The 23800-nt window shown below is 42.2% G+C and overlaps 1 protein-coding gene across 6 annotated transcripts in view; it reads left to right on the forward strand.

Moving 5' to 3' along the window:
- LOC106586176 (protein TANC1) overlaps positions 1–23800 on the forward strand; it is a 285715-nt gene that overhangs the window by 81988 nt on the left and 179927 nt on the right. For all 6 annotated transcript variants that reach the window (XM_082968891.1, XM_014173128.3, XM_014173131.3 and 3 more), the window contains one exon: positions 13381–13590. In XM_082968891.1, the coding sequence (XP_082825017.1) occupies positions 13381–13590 (210 nt within the window). The remainder of the gene's footprint in view (positions 1–13380; positions 13591–23800) is intronic.

The following is a 23800-nucleotide window of genomic DNA, read 5'->3' on the forward strand; positions in this document are numbered from 1 at the left end:
CTCGTGCTGTTGGCGATAGGTGCACCCCATTTAGCTGCACGGTGTGCCAGCTAGGCGAAGTGTTCCCATTTTTAACCATTTCATATGTCTGAAGGTACAAACTCTGCCTTCCCGGCGGGCCCAGAGAGCAAATCAAGTGCACTATAGGCCTACGATTGGCCAATTGGATGGCTCAGATTCCCATGTCTGCAGTAACGTAGCAGGCGTAAGCTTTCAATACTTTTAAAACCATGACTAGAGAAAGACTGTCTGTGAATACAGAAGAGAGCTGCTGTTTTTGAGTGAGTTCATGTTTATGTTTTTGCTCAGGCCTGTCAACACTTTTTATTCAACAGTTTTATGAGCCATAAAATGTGCGTAGTTCCTATTTCCACTCATGCTACTACATGATGAATGAAAAATAAGAAATTTTATTGATAAGCTTGCGTTGTAATTGTTAGCGGTTTAGGTCTTTTTTAATATCGAGGAATATTTCACATTCTCTGGTCATAGGAGTAATAACATGAATTTGTGCGGGTGGGAGAAATGCGACTCAAGTTTCACCATTAGCTGGAAGACGGTGTCCCTTTTTGGTCAGTGTCAGTGGAGGAAAGGGAGAGCGGAGGGATGTTGAGAGGCGGACCTTCAGTCTCACTGCTCTCTCCCTTCTCTGAGACTGACCATCAGATGCGGGCACCATCAGCCCAGTAAAATATAAATAAAAAGCGAATTATTTAAATGTATTCTCACTCAGCTGTGCCTCACAACTAATACAACAGCTGATCTATTACCGGTGTGATCATATAGCCTACCTCAAATGTTGGTCCGAACAACAATGCATCGGCAGGGCAATTCAAGCAAAGCCAATATGCAATGATAATGTGATTGGCCCTATAGCCTACTGCACAAACCTCATTGCTACAGTACTGTTTTTCATAGGTTAATGTTGCATAGGCTTACATTTTTTAAGTCACGTAAAAAAAAAAAGATCTGAGTGGTTGATCTCCACTTGCATTTTGACTCGGAAAGTGATCTTGTCTCAGAAAAGGGTGGTGACTACTGCACTAGAGCAATTGAAGTGTGACTGCTTTTTTGGTCAGGTGACTGTCTCCATGCCTCACTGAAGAGTTTTCAAGCAGACATGCAGCAGCAGGAATCAGCTGACTTTACTGTCACCAATCAATGTGGCCAAATGAGGATTTGCTGTGTATGAATGGGGAGGTGAGGGGGGTTTTTCCCCAAAGCGTGGGAGCGTAGCTGGGTGTCCCACTTCTCCAGACCATGGGGATCAAGAGGCCTGTAGAGAGCCATTCAGACTGGTAATCACACTCACAATCCTGCCAGTATGAATATCAATAACCCCCTTTCTCTCAACTCAAACTGGGCCTGTCATCAGTAAATCTGTGAAAATGTATTCCAAAAACTTGGATCAGACAAGACCACTTGGCTTTTTTGTGGATCAATGAAAGTAGTTTTTAATGCCGATGCTTTTATTGTGAAGGCTGTGCCCTCTTGATTGCACTTCATAAAGCTCACCACCCACCAGCTGAATGCAGAAGGTGTTTGTAGGCTATCTCAGTACGTTGTTGAAAAAGAGCTGTCAGGATGTTCTTCTCTTTCTATTCTTCTCTCTAATCGCACTGCTGTCAATGCCTTTGTAACATGTATTTGTGACCCCACAAATGATCATTACGCCCAAATATGCTTGTCTTTAACCCCTTTTGCACTTGGTAAGATAGGTATCAAAATATATGCTGTGATGAGATTATGTCCTCAGGTTGGACAGGGACATTCTTTGTGGAGGATCTGTTTCTTCACTTCTGAGTGATGGGAATAAGGTCATTCTCTCCCGTAGTTTCATAAAACACTGGAACGGTGTTCTGGATGGTGACCTTGAGTGCAATAAATGTAGTGAGCAACACATATCCTCACATCTCCCCACCGCCAGTTCCCCTTTCTGGGTCCTAACAGACTTGTTAAGTCCTTATGATACATGTGCGACTGTTATGTATGTTTTTGAGATCAACGGACTGGTTTTTACGGCACACCTGTGCTGCTCTGTGGGAGAGCTCACATTGTGTTGCTTGGCACCTCATTGGTATTCATATCATCTCCTACAGAGATCATGATGTTTAAATTAAAACCTTCCCTGGGCTCTGTCTGCTTTATGCAGTATCAGTTGGCACATTGTGTCTTTTCCCTTTGCTTCCAATGCCCTTTCTTGCCTCTCTGCTTGACACCAGCTTAAAATAAACCATGTGGTAAAGACATTGTCTGGCACAGATATGTTTCCCATATCTGCTTAAATTGACCATTTATGAAGAGGAATGAGAACTGTCATGGTCGCTGGCTGCCCACCGCCTCCACCCCCTCCCTCTGTTTCTGTATCCCAGGGGAGGCTGGTGAAGACATTCCAGTGCACAGGCCACTGCAGAGCATCAGAGGTTTTACTGCGGGATGATTCTGTAACCTGCCTGCCAATTGCCTGCAGCACGGCTTCGGCTCTGCTTTAACCAGCTCATGTGTTCACATTAGTAACTCTTTGGGATGAGAGTGCAGGGTTTCGGTGAGATGTCGCAACTAAAAGACTATCAGCATTAGTGTCTCTCCCCAACATAGATGACTCAATTAATTAAATCCAACACAGATGTTTCTGAACACTGCCAGTGGGTTTAGTCTTTGACAGACTAATGATATTCAGATAACTGAACATTGAGAAAATATTGTCAGTGGATTTTAGTCTGAAAGATGCTTTGTGTGCAAAGACAATTTGGGCATTTTTCATAAACAAGAACGTGTAATGAGCTTGAAAGTAGAAGCCCTCTGAGACTGGAGAGATAAACTGTGATTGCGTATTCTCTCCATCCTCTCTAATCCCACAGACAGAAATTATGCTGCAATGTGGAGATTGATTCCTCTATGTGACGTATTGATGTTATCACACAGGTGAAATTTGTTTTTGAGGAATGTGTATGCACTATCCAGGTAGCCAGCATATTCTGAAGCGTGTGTAATGTGTGGAATTGTATTATTTTAATGGATACTAACATAAATCTGTCCTCTCTGAATTGGGTATTTTTCCAGTTTACTTGATATTTTGACTGTTGCCATGACTGCATCTGGCTGGCCAAAGGGGTCTTGGGGGGGGGTGGAGATTTCCCTCCAGGAATCACAGATTGGCTGCAGGATTTCCCCTAGAGATGAGTCTAGACAGGAGAGGTTGCTGTTACTGATATATGGAAGTCACTCCCAGACAGGCAGCCATACTGGGCTTAGTTACAGATAAACAAGACTAATTTAGCCTACAGTACTTAGTTAAAACTCATTGCTTTTTTTATCATATACAAATTGATGTATACTAACTACCCCCGTCCTCCACTTCATTTTCTCTTTCCCTCTGTCTGGCTTTATCGCCCTCTAGCTCAGTGGGCTGCCTGTGTGTTAACCATGTCAGCTTTTGTGAGACTGTCACCCTGGTCTCGGAAGTACTCAGGGAAGCCTAGTTGTTACGCATTCTAGCTGGAGAATTCCCCATGTAAAACAGTAATACCTTATTTACATAAGAATTCAGACCCTTTGCTATGTGACTCGAAATTGAGCTCAGGTGCATCCTGTTTCCCTTGATCATCCTTGACATGTTTCTACAACTTGATTGGAGTCCACCTGTGGTAAATTCAATTGATTGGACATGATTTGGAAAGGCACACACCTGTCTATATAAGGTCCCACAGTTGACAGTGCATGTCAGAGCAAAAACTAAGCCATGAGGTCGAAGGAATTGTCAGTAGAGCTCAGAGACAGGATTGTGTCGAGGCACAGATCTGGGGAAGGAGGCACAGACTTTCCCGAAGGACAACAATCTCTGCAGCACTCCACCAATGAGGCCTTTATGGTAGAGTGGGCAGACGGAAGCCACTCCTCAGTAAAAGGCACATGACAGCCCGCTTAGAGGTTGCCAAAAGGCATCTAAAGGACGCTCAGACAAGTCTCTGGTCTGATGAAACCAAGATTGATCTCTTTGGCCTGAATGCCAAACGTCACATCTGGAGGAAACCTGGGACCATCCCTACGGTGAAGCATGGTGGTGGCAGCATCATGCTGTGGGGAGGTTTTTCAGCGGCATGGACGGGGAGATTGGTCAGGATCGAGGGAAATATGAATGGAGCAAAGTACAGAGAAATCCTTGATGAAAACCTGCTCCAGAGCTCTCAGGACCTCAGACTGGGGTGAAGGTTCACCCCAACCCTAAGCACACAGCCAAGACAATGCATGAGTGGCTTCGGGACAAATCTCTGAATATGAATATAGACTAGCCTACCCTGCACGAAACAACCATTTGCTTGCACTATCAAAATGAAATCAATTCTATCACGCAGACTATGAAGTTAAGTTGATCATATTTGAGCAAGTTCAGATGCAATAAAAGGCCCTTATAGTCTCTTGACAGTTAGAGTAATATATTTTAACTCTTATTTTAATATCCCTTTCAAATGCATTAGGCTAAGTGTACCTATTAAGCCCATATACCCATGGATTCAAATAAAAATAAAAAATAAATTCAACTAATTCATCTGATTGTTATATCCATAATCTTTTGTTATTGACAATTATGTGTAAGTTCCCACGATTGGCCAATTTCAAAGCTGCAAAAAAACGTTTGTGTTGAGGCTACCAGATATTTTTTGTACCTTCTCAGATAAGTGATCATACTTTATCTAAAATGAAGATGTTAATGTGCTGATATATGCAAAGGATAGCATATTTCATGAGCATTCGTTACTATTGAAATGATGGGTTTTTCCTACTAGCAGTCATGCCTGAATGTAAGTCACATAATTTGGTGAACTACAAAGATTTCATGCATTCATAGCTTACATTTTTAAATGCAGTTTGTCTTATTTTACTGTTAAATGAACCTTGCATTGTTATACATACAGTGCATTCAGAAAGTATTCAGACCCCTTTACTTTCTCCACATTTTGTTACGTTACAGCCTTATTCTTAAATGGATTAAATAGTCCCCCCCCATCAATCTACACACGATACCTCAAAATGACAAAGCAAAAACAGGTTTTTAGAAATGTTTGCAAATTTATGAAAATAAAAAAATGATGAAATATTGCATTTACATAAGTATTCAGACCCTTTACTCAGTACTTTGTTGAAGCACCTTTGGCAGCAATTACAGCCTCAAGTCTTCTTGAGTGTGACGCTACAACCTTGGCATGCCTCCAATGTCGTTTTAGAGAATTTGGCAGTACGTCCAACCGGCCTCACAACCTCAGGCCACGTGTAACCACGCCAGCCCAGGACCTCCACCTCCGACTTCTTCACGTTTGGGATCGTCTGAGACCAGCCACCCGGACAGCTGACCAAATAATTTCTGCACAAACTGTCAGAAACCGTCTCAGGGAAGCTCATCTGCGTGCTTGTCGTCCTCACCAGGGTCGTGACCTGACTGCAGTTCAGCGTCATCAAATCCTCACCTTCAATGGCCACTGGCATGCTGGAGAATTGTGCTCTTCACAGATTAATCCCAGTTTCAACTGTACCGGGCAGATGGCAGACAGCGTGTGTGGCGTTGTGTGGGTGAAAGTATTGCGGAAGTCAACGTTGTGAACAGCGTGCCCCATGGTGACGATGGGGTTATGGTATGGGCAGGAGTAAGCTACAGACAACGAACATGGTTGCATTTTATCGATGGCAATTTTAATCCACAGAGATACCGTGACAAGATCCTGAGGCCCGTTGTCATGCCATTCATCCACTGCCATCACCTCATGTTTCAACATGATAATGCACAGCCCAATGTCGCAAGGATCTGTACACAATTCCTGGAAGCTGAAAATGTCCCAGTTCTTCCATGGCCTGCATACTCACCCACTGAGCATGTTTGGGATACTCTGGATCGACGTGTACAACAGCGTGTTCCAGCTCCAGCCAATATCCTGGAACTTCGCACAGCCATTGAAGAGGAGTGGAACAACATCCCACATCAACAGCCTGATCAACTCTATGCGAAGGAGATGTGTCGATCTGCATAAGGCAAATGGTGGTCACACCAGATACCGACTGGTTTTCTGATCCACGCTCCTACCTTTGTTTTAAGGTATCTGTGACTAACAGATGCATATCTGTATTCCCAGTCTTGTGAAATCCATAGATTAGGGCTTAATGGGCTCCCGAGTGCTGTGTCACAGCCGGCCGTGATTGGGAATCCCATAGGGCGGCGCACAATTGGCCCAGCGTCGTCAGGGTTTGGCCGATGTAGACCATCATTGTAAATAAGAATTTCTTCACTGACTTGCCTAGTTAAATAAATGAAAAAATAATGATTTTATTTAAATTTACTGATTTCCTTAAATTATCTATAACTTAGTAAAATCTTTGCAAATTGTTGCATGTTGCTTTTATATTTTTGTTCGGTGTAATTTTACATAAATGTTAGTTTGTACGTTTTGAACATTTGGAAATTAATAAAAATGTATTATTTAAGAGGTTGACTTGTTACAAAAACCCATAGGCTTAAACGCTACACTCGGTACCCATTAAGCTCAGTCTGGACTTTTCACATATTTGATCAAATATTTTTTTTAGTCTTATTAAAACATGTGGTAAGTAAAGTCATAAAACTTCACATGAGAGATTAATCTTTCATTTTATATCCACTTTTCTTACAAAAATTAGGGCAGTATATGTTGGGAATGTTTAAAGTTAGATTTGGTTGGCTTATTAGCATCTTTTACTTCTAGTCTATTTCTACAGGCGGTTCTGAATTGCATTCCCGGTCAAGTAATTGATTTCCACTTCCATTTTTAATCAATGGCTTAAATTATTATCAGGCTTTTTATGGGGAGGGCATGTCCTCATTGGCCTTGGTCCTCCTCTTTGATGAGGGAGAAATGGGCATGAAAGGGACTGTAATCATTTTTACATCATCTTGGTGCAGGGCTTTATAATTAGAAAGGGTTGATTTCCTTGAACCACAGCAGGGACTGAAATTGCAGGCATCGTCTGGGCCAGGACTTGAGGAAAAGCAACTGAAATAGCCCATGGTGAGTTTACGTTACTGTTTCCCTCTGAGTTTTAGCTCTGGGTCAGATGGCAGTGCAGCCACCATGACACAAAGCCAACAGGCCGTCCAGCCAGCAACTTATTCAAGGCCAGCTTTTATGTGGCGCCTCTTGTTTTCAAAACTATCAGCCGTAATTACAACTTTGTCATAATGTCTTTAGCATACAATATGCCTGAGATGTAATGCCCACTGTCTAGCATTGCTGCACCAATGAGCGCTACAAAGGGGGTTTTATGATCTGCCATTCAGTCAAGGATTGGTATTTAGTTTTACTAGCGAAAAAGATGTGTTACTAGTGAAAAAAGGGACTGTTCTTGAAATGTGCGAATAGACTCTCGTACTGAGAGTTTTAGGAATTTGGGCTTACATCATTTACTGGCACACAGGGCGAACTGAAGTCACTATTGGCACCCCTGCATAACTGGAGCACAGTGATAGAAGGGGTCTCCCTCCCTCTCAGAGCCCCCTAGTGAAATGACATCTCTCCTCTTTGATGGCTACTTCTCAAAAGTGCTATTGTAATACGCTAGTAGTGGTTTGTGTTAATTGCCCTAGTAACTCTTAGCAGTTCTGGGTTCTTCATGAATGGAGGGGTTCTCTGTCTCTCTCTATCTGCCCTTCTCCCTGTCGTATAACACCCTGACATGGTGGTGAAACTGTGTGATCATTAGTTACTGCACACATCTAGCATAGCAACGGATGAGGTCCTGCTTCAACTGCTTGACCTCTGATTGCTTGGCCTGTGGTTGTGCCCATCTCAATGATTTAATGGTCTTAACAAAATCCTTTCCTGTCTATTCACAACTCACATTGTCTTCATAGAAGCGGTTTTGGCATTTTGCCTAATTAAAGTAACAGATATTGTTTCATTAATAGTTTAGTCTAGTGGTAGTGAAGATATAGACTTAGATCAGCTGGTAAGGGCAAATCCTGGAATTGGAGACAGAAAGAATCAGTATCTACTGTACCAAAGAATACTGTGGAATTCTCTGTCTTGGAGTACTGTTTCCCCTGTCTCTGGGGTGGCGGAATGGGTCGGGATGAGTCCCTGAGTGTCTTTAAGGTGTCTTTAGTCTAGGATTGGGCCCCCTTTTCATGTGTGCTTGGAGCAACCTGTTCTATTCATGTCAGTGTTCCGTTGGGGCTGTTTAAACAAGCTCAATAGCTACTGACAGTGGCTCTGTGTTTTTGGCTCTTATGCATTGACATGTTGTCAGGTTCAGTACCTAATGAAATACAAATCTGAAAATTAGCCTAGCAGATCATTGATTCTGTACAAATGCGTCATGTTTGTTAGCCGTTCAGTAGTAGCCCATTCACAGATCTGTGTGTTGAATCTGTTGAATATGGATGGTGATCTATGGTCAGTAGGCCTTTGACCAGGTCATGGGGACCACAGGGCTCAGCTGCATGGTCGAACACTTCACAAGCGTCTGGAAACATACGGAGGTGTCATTGCACTGGGGTCAGATTCTGTTTCTGGCATTCTTCTTTATTTAATAGCCCTTTAAACAAGACAGCTTTGTGTCTCCCGTTGCGAGACTCCAGGGAGAACACAGTGCCATGTTGCTGATTATTCCCAGCAGCCAACATTCATTTCCCCTGGGAACTGAGCAAAGTCCTGGCTAGCTAATAGCAGCAGACCACTAGCGCCCTGATCCTCTCCCATTGGTTCATCCTCATGGTCCAGACTGGCGTCATGGACTTCGTCCCAAATGGCAGCCTATTCCATATATGGAGCACTGCTTTTGACTAGGGACCAAAAGACTCTGATTAAAAGTAGTGTACTGTGTAGGGAATAGGGTGCCATTTGTGACAAAGCCCATGGATTATCTGGGAAAAGGGTCCCAAACAAGAGGCTGACATGGTCCTTAGAACATAGCCAAGCCTAAAGGGCATGTGGCTCCCCACATCTATGATTATGATCCAGCCTGCTCTTTCTGTTGACGCATGAGCAGCAGCACTATTAGAGGTTGATCATTCAGACATTTTAATGTGTGGTTGGTTAGATGAGAGCTTGAGAGGGCAGCATTTCTATTCAACAGAAGATATTACTTATTGAGAATGGTCTTTCCATTCGAAGTTGGCTTTCAGTAAAGGCTCTAAATTTTCAATTTAGAACTGGTCTAGCGGCTAGGCGGAATCATTAATGGTCTTGAGCAAGGTCATTCCTAGTGGACTACACTTCACTCCATGGTGAAGGAAGTTTCTGATGAACTTCACCAACGGTGTGGAGCTGAGACCAGGCTTTGTGGAATCTAGCTCAGTACATCGATTCGCCCAAGGTCAATACTATAAAAGTATGATTATGAAATGCCCACCTTGTACCCATGTTTGTCGTCGGTAGTTGCGTGCCTTTCTTTGTTTGCTGAAATCATTACTTTTTCAATAAATGTTAAACAATACCACCACCGACTGTTTCCTTGTTGAGATTAAATGGAAACGTGCGCATTTGAGGTAATTTTCCATCTTAGAGCAACGGCAATGAGCTAACAGTCAGTGTTAGTATTTGATTAAAGTTTACTGAGAAAGTATGGATTCAGCAAACAAAGAAAGGCAAATATTCGGTGGGCATTTCATAATTTACATTTTTTGAAGTCGGAGCTCGATTCCACAAAGCCTGGTCTCGGCTCCACGCCGTTGGTGAAGTTCATCATAAACTTCCTTCACCATGGAGTGGAGTTCAGTCCGCTAGGTCGTCCCTAGCCAGAACTCCAAGGAACTGTTTGGGATAAAAAAAAATTTTTTTTTATTAATTGTAATCTGATTTTAGACATGATCATGTCTTCAGAGGAAAAAATTTATAAAAATGTAAGCCTATTTTTGATTAAGATTTCATATAAACAATATGATTTAGTGCTCACTGGGTCTAACACAGGAAGAGTGTATAGCCTACATGATGGGGAAAACTCCAAGCTATAGCTGAGGCCATTTGGAAAGTATTCAGACCCCTTGACTTTTCCCACATTTTCTTATGTTACAGCCTTATTCTAAAATGGATTTTTTTTTTTTATCCCTTATCAATCTACAAACAATACCCCATAATGACGAAGCCAAAACAGGTTTTTAGGAATGTTTGCAAATGAATAAAAAAAAGAATATGCACATTTACATAAGTATTCAGACTGTTTACTTTTGCAGCGATTACAGCCTTGAGTCTTCTTGGGTATGACGCTACAAGCTTGGCACACCTGAATTTGGGGAGTTTCTCCCATTCTTCTTTGCAGATCCTCTCAATCTCTGTCAGGTTGGATGTGGAGCAACACTGCACAGCTATTTTCAGGTCTATCCAGAGATATTTGTTCGAGTTGAAGTCCAGGCTCTGGCTGGGCCACTCAAGGAAATTCAGAGACTTGTCCCAAAGCCACTCCTGCATTGTGCTTAGGGTCGTTGTCCTATTGGAAGGTGAACCATCGCCCCAGTCTGAGGTCCTGAGCGCTCTGGAGCAGTTTTTCATCAAGAATCTCTCTGTACTTTTCTCTGTTCAACTTTCCCTCGATCCTGAGGGATGGTGCCAGGTTTCCTCCAGACGTGACGCTTGACAGTCAGGCAAAAGAGTTCAATCTTGGTTTGATCAGACCAGAGAATCTAGTTTCTCATGGTCTGAGAGTCGTTTAGGTGCCTTTTGGCAAACTCCAAGCATGCTGTCAATTGCCTTTTACTGAGGAGTGGCTTTCGTTTGGCCACTCTACCATAAAGACCTGATTTAATGCAGTGCTGCAGAGACGGTTGTCCTTCTAGAAGGTTCTCCCTTCTCCACAGAGGAACTCTGGAGCTCTGTCAGAGTGGCCATAGGGTTCTTACTCACCTCCCTGATCAAGGCCCTTCTTCCCTGATTGCTCAGTTTGGCCAGGCGGTCAGCTCTAGGAAGAGTCTCTAGGAAGAATCTTCTTCCATTCAAGAATGACGGAGGCCTCTGTGTTCTTGGGGACCTTCAATGCTGCAGAATTTTTTGGTAGCCTTCCCCAGATCTGTGCCTCGACACAATCCTGTCTCGGAGCTCTACGGAGAATTCCTTTGACCTCATGGCTTGGTTTTTGCTCTGACATGCACTGTCAACTGTGAGACCTTATATAGACAGGTGTGTGCCTTTCTAAATCAAGTCCAATCAATTGAATTTACCACAGGTGGACTCCAATGAAGTTGTAGAAGCATGTCAAGGATGATCAATGGAAACAGGATGCACCTGAGCTCAATTTTGAGTCACATAGCAAAGGGTCTGAATTGTTATGTAAATAAGATATTTCTGTTTTACATATTTATACATTTGTGAAAATGTTGAACAACCTGTTTCCCTTTGTCATTATGGGGTATTGTGTGTAGATTGCTGAGGAATTGTTTTTATTTAACCCATTTTAGAATAAGGCTTTAACGTAACAAAATATGGAAAAAGTCAAGGGGTCTGAATACTTTCTGAAGGCACTGTACTTGCAGAACAGGTTGTCATGTTTTCTTTTTCAAGAAGGAATGCTTGGTTGAGCTAATAATCCGTGATAAAGTTACCCTTATTTTCTCCCACAGATTGGGGGTACATGGGTACATGAGGGCTCCATACTGTACTCCAAACCTATCATTGCCTCCCATGTTTTGGGATATTAGCCTACAGGGTACTGGGTTCCTGTTATGGCTTATCAGTCCAATGCACCCAGAGGAGACCTGAAAGGGCACTTTCCCACAGGTTAGGTTATCTGCTGTTAGCTGGAGTCTGTAGAGCAGGGTTACCCAACTGGCGACCCACGGGTGGTTTTATGTGGCCCCCCAAGTTTAACAAAAGACTGTAACAGACTAAAAAAGACAGTAAAGACACCAGGGAATCAGCTCCAAGGGATTTTATTTTAAGAAATCTGTTTCCAAGTATTCCCATACATAATAGAAACACGTGATTGTATACAAATGTAAGCAAGGTTTGAAATTATTACGTTTTAGTCAAACATTATATCTTTTTGGGCATCTTGCTGTCAATTTGCAGTCTACAAATTATTTGTAATTTTGTTCCAGCCCCCTGACCATCCGCTCAATAAAAAAATCAGACTGCGGCAGAATCTAGTTGATGATCCCTTCTGTAGAGTTCAGTACAGTGTAGATATAGTACTCTGTTTTGGAGTAGCCTATTGAATCAATAACTGCAGCTTTCTTGCCTTTAGCGTCTCAAGTTCAAGCTGCTCCAACCCAAACCACTGAATTAAAGATATTACTTCTGGATCATTATTCATTCCTCACACATTAGCTGTACAATGAATTTACTAGAATGCTCTCAGTATTGTACTGAGCCAAAACAGTATTTTGCTAATATTTGTTCAGTTAGTTTACCCAAAGGTTTTTGGATCAATGAGTCACACATGTTATCTCAGCTCCATGGTCAATGACACCACTCTTATTTATGCTGCAAACTGGGTGTCTTGCCACACCATGAGCCCCATGGCGTACCATTGTGGGCCCATGACCTCTGGTTAAACCACATAGCATGTGGCTCCATTCACTCTTAATGTGTGTGTCTGACTCAGTCCTGGTCTATCACTGATCATGATCACTCCCTGGACCTCGATTTGAGAACACTTATCTTGGTATCTGAAAGACATCTGAAATTGTTTGATTTCATAGTGTGGCTAGGTGCATCTCTCCACAAACCGTGGCTGACCGTGCAGAACACAGCATTAGCAGAAAGCCTCCCTAAGAGGGGGATTTGTTCTGCTATCTGAATGCCTTCAACTTCATTAGACATTCAGGAGTCCACATGTCTGGTAATATCTGATCTCAAATCAGTTTTTTTCCTCATGGAGATTTTGAATGGTTTGACGTATTGATTTGTAATTTTCTCTCCAAAAATGTATGCTTAGCTTATATAATCAGGTTTGGTGAATAATATTGATGAGGCAAAAAATCAATACAGTTACATATCGCAATATTATTTTTGGACTATATTATATCAGTACTTTGACTCCAAATATTGATTTGTTAAAAATAACTTGGTATTAACAAGCACTAGTCAACTGCGGTAGTTGTCACCCTATAGCTTGTTCTCCGTCTTCTTTTAAAATAGTGAGCCAACATCAGTCTGAACTTTTATTTCCATGACTGATCCAAACTCATTTTCTCGTGCTCTCTCTTGTCTCTCTGCAGCAGACATATAGTGAGAAATTTGTTTGGAACATCAAATGGCAATAAAATCGCAGTATTTAATCGCAATACATATAGAATTGTGAGAATCGCAATTCATATCGTATCGGCAACTAAGTATCGTGATAATATCGTATCATGAGGTCCCTGGCAATTCCCAGCCCTAGTAAATAATGTCCTAAACAGTGTCCTCCATCTTCTCTTCTCAGCGGGTGAGCTCCACATTGCACAGCAAAGGTGCCTGTCTGGCGGCGGTGCCCCCCAGACACATCAGCCTGGAGGCCTCCACCGCCCCTACTCCCCAGAGGATGTGTTCAGACTGAGCCTGGCCAAGGGCGTGTCCATGTCTTTGCCCTCCTCACCCTTGCTGCCTCGCCAGTCCTACATGATGCCCTCGCGCTCTAGCAAGAGATCCCCAGGTACTGTACTGCACTGCGTCCATCCAACCTCACCCCACCATCACTCCTCCTCACCCCACCCCTCCTCACCACACTCCTCCTCACCCCACCCTACCCCTCACTTCTAGGCTTACAGCACTATACTATTACTGCAGTAGCTACACCACTACACTTACATTTACAAGTCCAGGCGTGAAGTGCTATGAGCATTTCCTGTTTCTCTGTTCTTGTAATCCCAGGCTGGGACTGGTTCAGTCTCAGTGGACGTCTTCTGAAAGTGACGTTTGCTGTCTTCCTTCAGGTGTTATTGTGTCAATGCTGGACATCTGACAGCGCCTGAGGATTGACAATCCTTTTAGCTTTCAACCAGAATTTCTGTAGCTTCCAGCTTGTTTTTTTTCTTCAAAACATGTCATACTGCCTTGCCGTTGTTATACTTGAAAAATACCTTCTTAGAAAGACAGGGGGAAAAGTATTGTCCATGCACTTGTATTCCTTTCATACTAAGACGTTTTTCCTCCAACTTTACCATACCACCAACTTTATTCCGCCTTTTCTTTATATCTGAAAGGTATTTCTGGTATCAAAGCCAAAATTGTTTTTCGCCAAACGACCTAGTAATAATTTCGGTAAAGTTCTTCCTATGGCTTAGTATGGAACGTAGCCGCAATGCTGAGGCAGCATTGGCACGCACTAGGCTCTTATACTCTTGATGGTTGCTAGGCAGCGCCCTGTTACCATCCTCCTGGCAGTTCTAAACTTTGCAAGACATGTGACTTCACCCATCTCTTTACATAGCCCATCTCAAAGCATGCACTGTTTTCTTAACCACAACTGGATGTTGGAATATCACAGAATGACAAAAATATTGGAATAAAGTAGGCTAATGCAATTGAAGGCATGTATCAAATTGTTGATTACTGAAAGTCATTCAATCCTTGTAATAAATATGAACCAATAACCTACCCGTGTGTGGTCAACTAGATGATCATTTCAGCACTGTTGTCTTTGGTACTTTGAGACAAGCGTAGGGACTCGTCTTCATAAATCAATAGGCCTAATGCCAGATTTTTCTTCTTCCACTGATTCATCATTTGGATATTGGTTAGGCTATAATTAGGCTTGGAAAATGTTTGTGAAGTTGAGGTGGGTGCTGCTCATGATCATCTTGTCTAGTTGACTCATTTAGGCCTATTAGAACATGTTGCCAGCATGTTATGTAGTTTAACAAGTGGATTATTTTGCTCTTCAGTCGCTTAGTAGCCAATAGGCCTACCCCTGTCTGATAATCAATCAATGTTATTTTCTTTCACTGAATCTCCCTCTGTATAGGCTATTTGGTTAATTGTTTCCTGACTGGGCAAATAAGTGGAGGTGGTAGGCCTATAGCTCATCTATTTGTTTGCTCTATCGCTAATCAGAAATATTTAGTGTGCAATTATGTAGCCTAAATCAAGGGTATAGACAATTCCAAAAGCCCGCTGAGGTTGTGAAATGTTGAGCATGAGACTCACATTCTTTTGAAAATAGTATTGCTATTATTTTCTAGTGGAATGAGTGGAGTGAGGGAGGTAAAACGTGGATAAAAAAAGTATGAGCAGCGGTTCCACACGTTTACACATGCTGGCATGCGCATGGGAGGTATAAAAGGAGTATGCAGGCAAGAATACGGTAAAAATGGGCCTGTTTGAAAGGAGGTCATATAAACAAACATTGCTCATTTTTGGGGGGGGACAAAATACTGTAAATCCTATTTGAAAGCAGTATTGGTCAATTCATTCAGCTTTTGCACTGTATTCAATCTCCATTTGATTCCATTGTGTTTGAGTCAGGGTAGAGGAGAGTAAAGGGTTTGTTTGTTTGTTTGTTTCACTGTATCCCTCCTCTTCATCCCTCCATCCCTCCCACTTTATTTGATCAGCTTCTGTCAGGATGGTGGTCTTTACAGCGACGTAGCCTGTTGGCACTCTATTGGTTCTTAATGCGGGGCATGTGTACAGTATGTATACACAGTGTCTAATTGTTGCTCCTCTTTATCTGCTCCCCTCTCTCTCCCATGTTGCGAACATGACTGCCAACAGCTGTTGGTGTGTGCAGCCATCTTCAAAGCACCCCGGGCCATTGTATCTGGACCTGTTTCAACCTGTCTTTGTATTGTGAAGACTTTAGCAAAGAGGATAGAAATCCTTTAAGCGGTCACTCTGGTCCCTTGCACACATCTGGGAATCATCTGTGTGGTATCTACTCTTCAGTGGAGGCTGCTGAGGTGAGGACGGCTCATAATAATGGGTGGAACAGAGGAAATGGAATGGCATCAAACACGTGGAAGTCATGTGGAAGTCATGTGTTTGATGTATTTGCTACTTAGTCCATTCCAACCATTACCACAAGCCTGTCCTCCCCAATTAAGGTGCCACCAACCTCCTGTGCTACTCTTTGTTTTAAGTGCTCTATGCTTTGATCCAGCCTTTAGTATAAGATGTGCTGGCAAGTAGGCCTTTGGCCTATAGATCCAACTAGGCCACTGGTCTAATTTCAGAGCAAGGCTATATTTTCTATACCTCAACAAATGCTTCTCTCATCAGTAACATAGCTTTATTTTGAAGATTGAAATGTGGAAATCTCAACGGATGAGGTACATTTTACTCACTCCAACTGTATTGGAAATTGGAACTGTATTTTGGTATATTTTTGCCTGTTTGGAATGAGGTTTCTAATGGGGAGTATCCTGTTCTAATTTCAGCTACAGAGCTTGGGAATAGTACCCTCTGATCCAGACTGTTTTCATTTGAGAGATTGTGGTTGCCACAGATTTTTTCATCTCAAACCTCATTTGCTATGCTCTTTTTCCACAATTCTCTCCACACAGCGCTCTCCGATTCTAACGTTGGACTTGTGAGTTTATAAAGCAAACTGCATATGTTATGCAAATGAACTTCGTTTTCAAAAGAGGCCTTCGACTGCAAAATATGCTTACTCTGTAGTTTATTGTGCTAAAACGAGAATCGGTAGCTGTATTTGTTAAAGCCAAGGAAAACCGTAGTCAAGTCGAGCAATGTGAAATCCACATCTGAATGTGTTATACGTTTGTCTAAGCACTGTACAGTCCCCTCTGACTCACCTACCACTCAACTTAAAAACACCTTTTATTCTTCATCCTCCAGGCGGTATTGATATTTGCCGTGATTGTTTTAAGCCCATCAAAGGCAGCTCTGATGAAAAGCACATTGACAGGAAAGAGGGGAAGAGTGAGAGAGAGAGGGGGAGGACAGGGTTTGTGAAGGGGAACAGGACCCAGAGAGAGTGTCTATGGAGACACTCTGAAGGTAAAGAAGTACAAAATGGGTATAGCAGAATAGGAGAGAATTAGTTAAGATGGTTCAGAAAATAAGGTAAAGGGGGATGGTTGAGGGTGGGCAGTCCACTGTCTCGCTCACAGATAAGTGACAAACTGTAGGGGGAGAGTTCTCACCTACAGTTAATAAACACATACCGTAGTAGTACTGTAGGAAATATCCCAGCTCTCACTAATAACAGGTTGCCATCTTGAATATGTTCTTTTGGTCAAATACCTTCAGGGAAAACCCATAGCGAAAGCTTACCGTGGGAGAGTGGGTGTGTTTACTCTGCTGTAGTTTAGCAGTGTTTAACAAAGGGAACTGTCATGACCCAGTGACTTATCCTCTACAGACTCCGTGTCAGAGAGGGCGACAGAGAGAGAGAGATGTTTGTAAGTGAAACCAGATTGTGCTGATTCATCAGGGCAGCTCAGAAACATGCCTAGGGTTACCGTGACAGAGCTCCCTGCGCCTCAGGGAGGAAGGCTCGGGGGGGAGTCCTGTCACCCCCACACTACTCAACCCACCCATCTCTACCCTGCTGCTCATCCTACCCTCATACTCCTCCTCATCCATCCACTATGACCTTTTTGGGAAGTGGTTGCTCTGATCCCGACGCCTTTGTGGCTTGCTTCATTTCCTGACAGATTGGATAATCTATAGCATTGTGGTGAAAGGCTTGATTTTAACGGGCGTCCTTTCATGAAGACTTCACAGAAACAACACAGAAAATACTGCGGGCCAATTAAGAGCGTGACGTATGCCTGAGGCACATGGGACTGGTGGAGCTGCTCACTGCTGCTGCTTTGATCAGCTAAGTAGAGAGCTGACAATGAACGCAGTGCAGACATGTGTTGCACAGGACCTCCAGTGTACAGTCTGAAGTTTACAGGTCCGGTGGAGGCTGGCCCATTCGAAGGTAGGGGCTCAGCCCTCAGCCTCAAGAAAGTGTGACTGACTGCCTCTGCTCTGACTGCCAGTGGGACATGATGGAATCCTGGGCAACTCCACAGTGACCTCCTCTGGTCATGTCGGGTCACTGTGTTTTTCATCAGTGATTACCTCCTGCCTCTAGTCTTCAAGGTTGTAACCGTCCAGCCAGGCTCTGTCTGAACCGGCTCTCCCTGTCTCCCTGATGACTTTCTGGGTGCTGGGAGTGGATGAGCAACATTCAAACATCCCATCTCCTCTCAGCCGTACACACATCTATACGCACACCTGCCTACCAGATTTGCCAATAACAGCTCTGCTTCCGTCCCAATTATAGGCTTTACTAGTGACATTGGATTTCAACTAAGGCGATAGAGTGGGGAGAGTAGAGTTTACGCTCTACTTACCCCACCAGAGAGGATAGGTGAATGGACATTGTGAGGCACGTGGACAACAATTAGGCGTATACTTAGCCATCTTGACACGCTTTTTGGAAACATGAAACAGCAAATCATATCATATGTATTACCGTTCTGGGCTGCTTATAATTTTAATCTGCATGTACAGTGCCGTCCGAAAGTATTCACAGCCCTTGGATATTTCTACATTTTGTTGTATGACAGTCTGAATTTAAAATGGATTAAATTTATATGTTTGTCACTGGCCCACACACAATACCCCATAGTGAATTTGTTTTTGACATTTTTACAAATTAATACAAATGTAAAGCTGAAATGTCTTTAGTCAATAAATATTCATAAATTAAATTCAGGAGTAAACATTTGCTTAACAAGTCACACAAGTTGCATGAACTCTCTGTGTGCAATAATAGTGTTTAACATGATTTTTGAATGACTACCTTATCTCTGTACCCCATACATACAATTTTCTGTTAAAAACAGATTCAACCACAAAAACTAGGGAGGTTATCCAATGCCTTGCGAAGGTCACCTGTTGGTAGATGGGTACAAATAAAAAGACATTGAGTATACCTTTGAGCATGGTGAAGTTATTAATTACACTTTGGATGGTTTATAAATACACCCAGTCACTACAAAGATACAGGCGTCCTTCCCAACTCAGTTGCCGGAGAGGAAGGAAACCGCTCAAGGGTTTCACCAGGAGGCCAATGCTGACTTTAAAACAGTTACAGAGTTTAATCACTCCTCTTTTCAGTTCGATGCAGATAGCAACTGGAACGAGCTGCAAAAAACACTCAAATTGGACAGTTTTATCTCCATCTCTTTATTCAAAGACTCAATCATGGACACTCTTACTGACTGTTGTGGCTGCTTCACATGATGTATTGTTGTCTCTACCTTCTTGCCCTTTGTGCTGTTGTCTGTGCCCAATCATGTTTGTACCATGTTTTGTGCTGCTACCATGTTGTTGTCATGTTGTGTTGCTACCATGCTGTGTTGTCATGTGTTGTTGTCTTAGGTCTCTCTTTATGTAGTGTTTTGGTGTCTCTTGTTGTGATGATTGTTTTTGTCCAATTTTTATTTTATTTTTAATCCCAGCCCCCGTCCCCGCAGGAGGCCTTTTGCCTTTTGGTAGGCCGTCATTGTAAATAAGAATTTGTTCTTAACTGACTTGCCAAGTTAAATAAAAAATAATGTCTGTGATAGGAGAAAACTGAGGATGGATCAACAACTTTGTAGTTACTCCACAATACTAACCTAATTGAGATGTTGAAAAGAAGGAAGCCTGTACAGAATAAAAATATTCCAAAACATGCATCCTGTTTGCAACAAGGCACTAAAGTAATATTGCAAAAAATGTGGCAAAGCAATAATCTTTTTCTCCTGAATACAAAGTGTTATATTTGGGGCAAATCCAATACAACACAATACTGAGTACCACTCTCCTATTTTCAAGCATAGTGGTGGCTGCATCATGTTATGGGTATGCTTGTAATCGTTAAGGACTAGGGAGTTTTTCAGGATAAAAAAGAAACGGAATGGAGCTAAGCGCAGGCAAAATCCTAGAGGAAAACCTGGTTCACTCTGCTTTACATCAAACACTGGGAGATGAATTCACCTTTCAGCAGGACAATAACCTGAAACACTGCTTACCAAGAAGACAGTGAATGTTCCTGATTGGCCAAATTACAGTTTTGCCTTAAATCTGCTTGTATGTTGTCTAGCAATGATCAACAACCAGTTTAACAGAGCTGGAAGAATTTTGAAAATAATAATAGTAAAATAATAATAATGGGTAGATGGGCGAAAGAAAAAAATATTTAATACATTTTGAATTTAGGCTGTAACACAACAAAATGTGGAATAAGTCAAGGGGTATGAATACTTTCTGAAAGCACTGTTTATGGAATAAGGCTTGGGCAGAGCAGGTCCCTCGTAGGCCATTTCACATGGAAATTTACACCTTGATGGAGAGCTTTGGCCCCAGTTCTCTAATAATAATAATTCAAAGATAGAACAAACAAACATTATTACTCTGCTGAAGGTAGCTACCAGTCTACCAGTGACTACTATGACATAGGTGAAACTGATTGACAGTGTGTATACCAAAAGATAGCTATATGATTTAGCTGATGGCTTTCAGAGTTCAATACAGGTCTGTAATGTTAGCTAGCTAGCTAACTTACCCAACTAGGCTAGCTAATGTTAGGTTACTTCTAATTGAGAATCTTTCATTTTGTTGTGAAGGGAGAAAAAAAAAATCCCTGTTATCATATCACTTCTCAGCTGTTGTCGAAATAGATTCCCCATCAGTTAAGCCTGAAAATCTTTGGTCATCGCACCATCCTAGAGATTATTTTGTGTTGGTCGTTGGAGGTAAACAAGCCATTATTCAAGTTTGTATCAGCATTCACTCTGAATGCCGGACTTTGTGGTTCACTATGAGCATCAAGGATCGCTCTGTACTTTGCTACGTTCATCCTTCCCTCGATCCTGACTAGTCTCCCAGTCCCTGCTGCTGAAAAACATCCTCACAGCATGATGCTGGCACCACCATGCTTCACCGTAGGGATGGTGCCAGGTTTCCTCCAGACGTGACACTTGGCATTCTTGTTTCTCATGGTCTGAGAGTCCTTCAGGTGCCTTTTGACAAACTCCAAGCGAGCTGTCATGTGCCTTTTACTGAGAAGTGGCTTACGTTTAGCCACCCTCCAATAAAGTCCTGATTGGTGGAGTGGTGCAGAGATGGTTGTCCTTCTGGAGGGTACTCCCATTTTCACAGATGAACTCTGGAGCTCTGTCAGAGTGACCATCGGGTTCTTGGTCACCTCCCTGACCAAGGCCCTTCTCCCCCGATTGCTCAGTTTGGCCAGGCGGCCAGCTCTAGGAAGAGTCTTGGTGGTTCCAAACTTCTTCCATTTAATAATGATGGAGGCCATTGTGTTCTAGGTACCTTCAATGCTGAAAACATTTTTTGGTACCCTTCCCCAGATCTGTGCCTCGACACAATCCTGTCTCGGAGCTCTACGGACAATTCCTTCGACCTCATGGCTTGGTTTTTGCTCTGACATGCACTGTCAACTGTGGGACCTTATATGTGACCGACCATCTCAAATCGGTCTTATGTAGAAACATTTGAAATAGTGTTTTTTTTCATTGGATATAATTAGAGACTCAGAGCTACAAAATGGTATATCATACACTACAGTTGAGGAACAATGGGAAAGTAATTTTGCTTTGGAAGTTGATAAACCTGTAAACTCAGTTTTGAGAAAATGGCCTTTGAATGTTTTGGTACTACTATTAGAGAGCCCTTCTTTGTCTACACCCATTCAGCATCGTTCACACCCTCTTAAGCTTTAGCCCCATATATTTAAGGGTTGATCCGAGCGTTCTGTACTAACAGCAGCAGTCATGCACCCAAGCTAACTTGCTAGCTACTTCCAGACATCTAAGTGAGAGAGAGAACAGCTCACTGAACATTACTCACCCTAGCAGAGCTGGTTAGGCTGTTATGTTATCCAGAGCGTTGGTGACTGCAACTGTGCTGTCAGATTGTCCATTCGGAAATCCATGGCGTTTTCACGTTCAGAGCGCATACTGGACGCTCTGGCCGATGAGTAAGATTGATCCGAACATTCTGACCTCACAACAGCAGTCAGGCACCCAAGCTAACTGGCTAACATTGGCTAGCTTGCTAGCTACTTCCAGACCCATAATGAGAGAACACACCACTCTGACTATTTTACTCACCCTAGCAGAGTTGGTTAGGCTGTTTTCATGTTATCCAGAGCGTTGATGACTATAACTTTGCTGCTGGCAACAATTTATTACGTTTTAAACACTGATTTCAAAACTCGGTCCTCCAGAAAGTGGAGAGCATAAAAGTAACGTTACCTGGCGAGCCAGCCAGCTAACGTTAGCTAGTTAACAGTACACTTTAACTTGACAGTAGGTTTATGCAGTTTTACTAATCAATACATTAAAAAAAGCCTCATTAGGCAGGATTACCTAGACATACTGACCATTCTGACCAGCTCAAATAGACAGAAGTGTGCTATATGGCAGACCAATCCAAGCCCACTCATTATCTTAGCCTATTATGGCTGATCAATAGAAACAGAATACAGAGTTCAATTTCAAGTCTCATAGCAAAGGGTATGAATACTTATGTAAAAAGGTATTTCAGTTTTTTTATTTGTAATACATTTGCAAACATTTCTAAAAAACAGTTTTCACTTTGTCATTATGGGGTATTGTGTGTAGATTGCTGAGGATTTTTTATTTATTTAATCAATTTTAGAATAAGGCTGTAACATAACAAAATGTGGAAAAAGTCAAGGGGTCTTACTTTCCAAATGCACTGTAGTAATGACTATATGCCATGTCAGAGCCAGGGTGAAATTCCCCTTTAAGCTACATGTCAGAGCCAGGCTAGCCTCCCCTCAAATAACACATCAAACTAATTCTGTGGAGACAAAGAGAGATGGACAGACAGAGAGAGAACAAGTACAGGGACATGGTTGGTTGCTATTCCCCTGGCACAACACAATGTATTTTTTCCTTTCAAAAGGTACATGCACACGATATTGATTTAATGCATCAGGGTTGCGTCTGGATCGCTAACCTATCTTATTATGTCAAGGAAATCAATTGGAATGGGTTATCTAAATAGGAAATAAATAGGTTGGGAGGGTTATACAATAGCACTGCTTGAGGGACTATTGATTGAAGAGAACAAAGGGATTTTATGACTAGTAAATATTGGCAGTGTTACATGAAGGAGGTGGGGAGTCACTCAACAGGATATTGGTACAGTAGGCAACGCAGAGAAGATTGGATTTGTGTCAACAAAGAATTTATAGAGCACTGTTGACAGGTGGTGATCGATTTAAGTACTAAAGTAATGGTTTAGCATGGCTGTGTTTTCCAGTACATTTCATAGTTAAACCAAATACGTTAATAAAATGTAATATATACAGTTAATTTAGTGCTTAAGTTAGGTTAATGCTCAAACTGATAAACCCGTCTGTATCTGTCACAAGGCTTTCATAATGTGACTGATATTGATAATTACCTTTTCATCAGAGGGTGACATTCATTTCCGTGCTCAAGCCTCTGCTAAATGTTTTCTCAATATTCATTTTCCTCTACTATGCCAAATAGATTTTAGCCTCTCATCCAAGACGGAACATTTGAAATTATAAATTGTTCTTTCTGGTAAGATTTGTTATTACTTTAACTGTCCATTGGGTCTTACAATTAATTTTTTGTCTCTGTCGAGGGGATGAATTTGCACGTCTCATGAAGTCACCTCTACAGTATTAGCCCAGCAGTTACATGGCTGCCTCAGGGGATATTGATTGTTTCTGTGGGCTGTGGTAGAAAGGCTGTGGATACGTCCCAAATGTCACCCTGTTCTCTTTATAGTGCACTACTTTTGACCAGAACTCATAGGGATGAAATGTTTATACATTTACTGAAAAACAATACTATGGTTCCTGGTGAAGGGTTTCATTTATCTCATTATCTAGAACAGAG

The sequence above is a fragment of the Salmo salar genome, chromosome 25 (genome assembly GCF_965601325.2).
Source record: "Salmo salar chromosome 25, fSalSal1, whole genome shotgun sequence".
Taxonomy (NCBI): domain Eukaryota; kingdom Metazoa; phylum Chordata; class Actinopteri; order Salmoniformes; family Salmonidae; genus Salmo; species Salmo salar.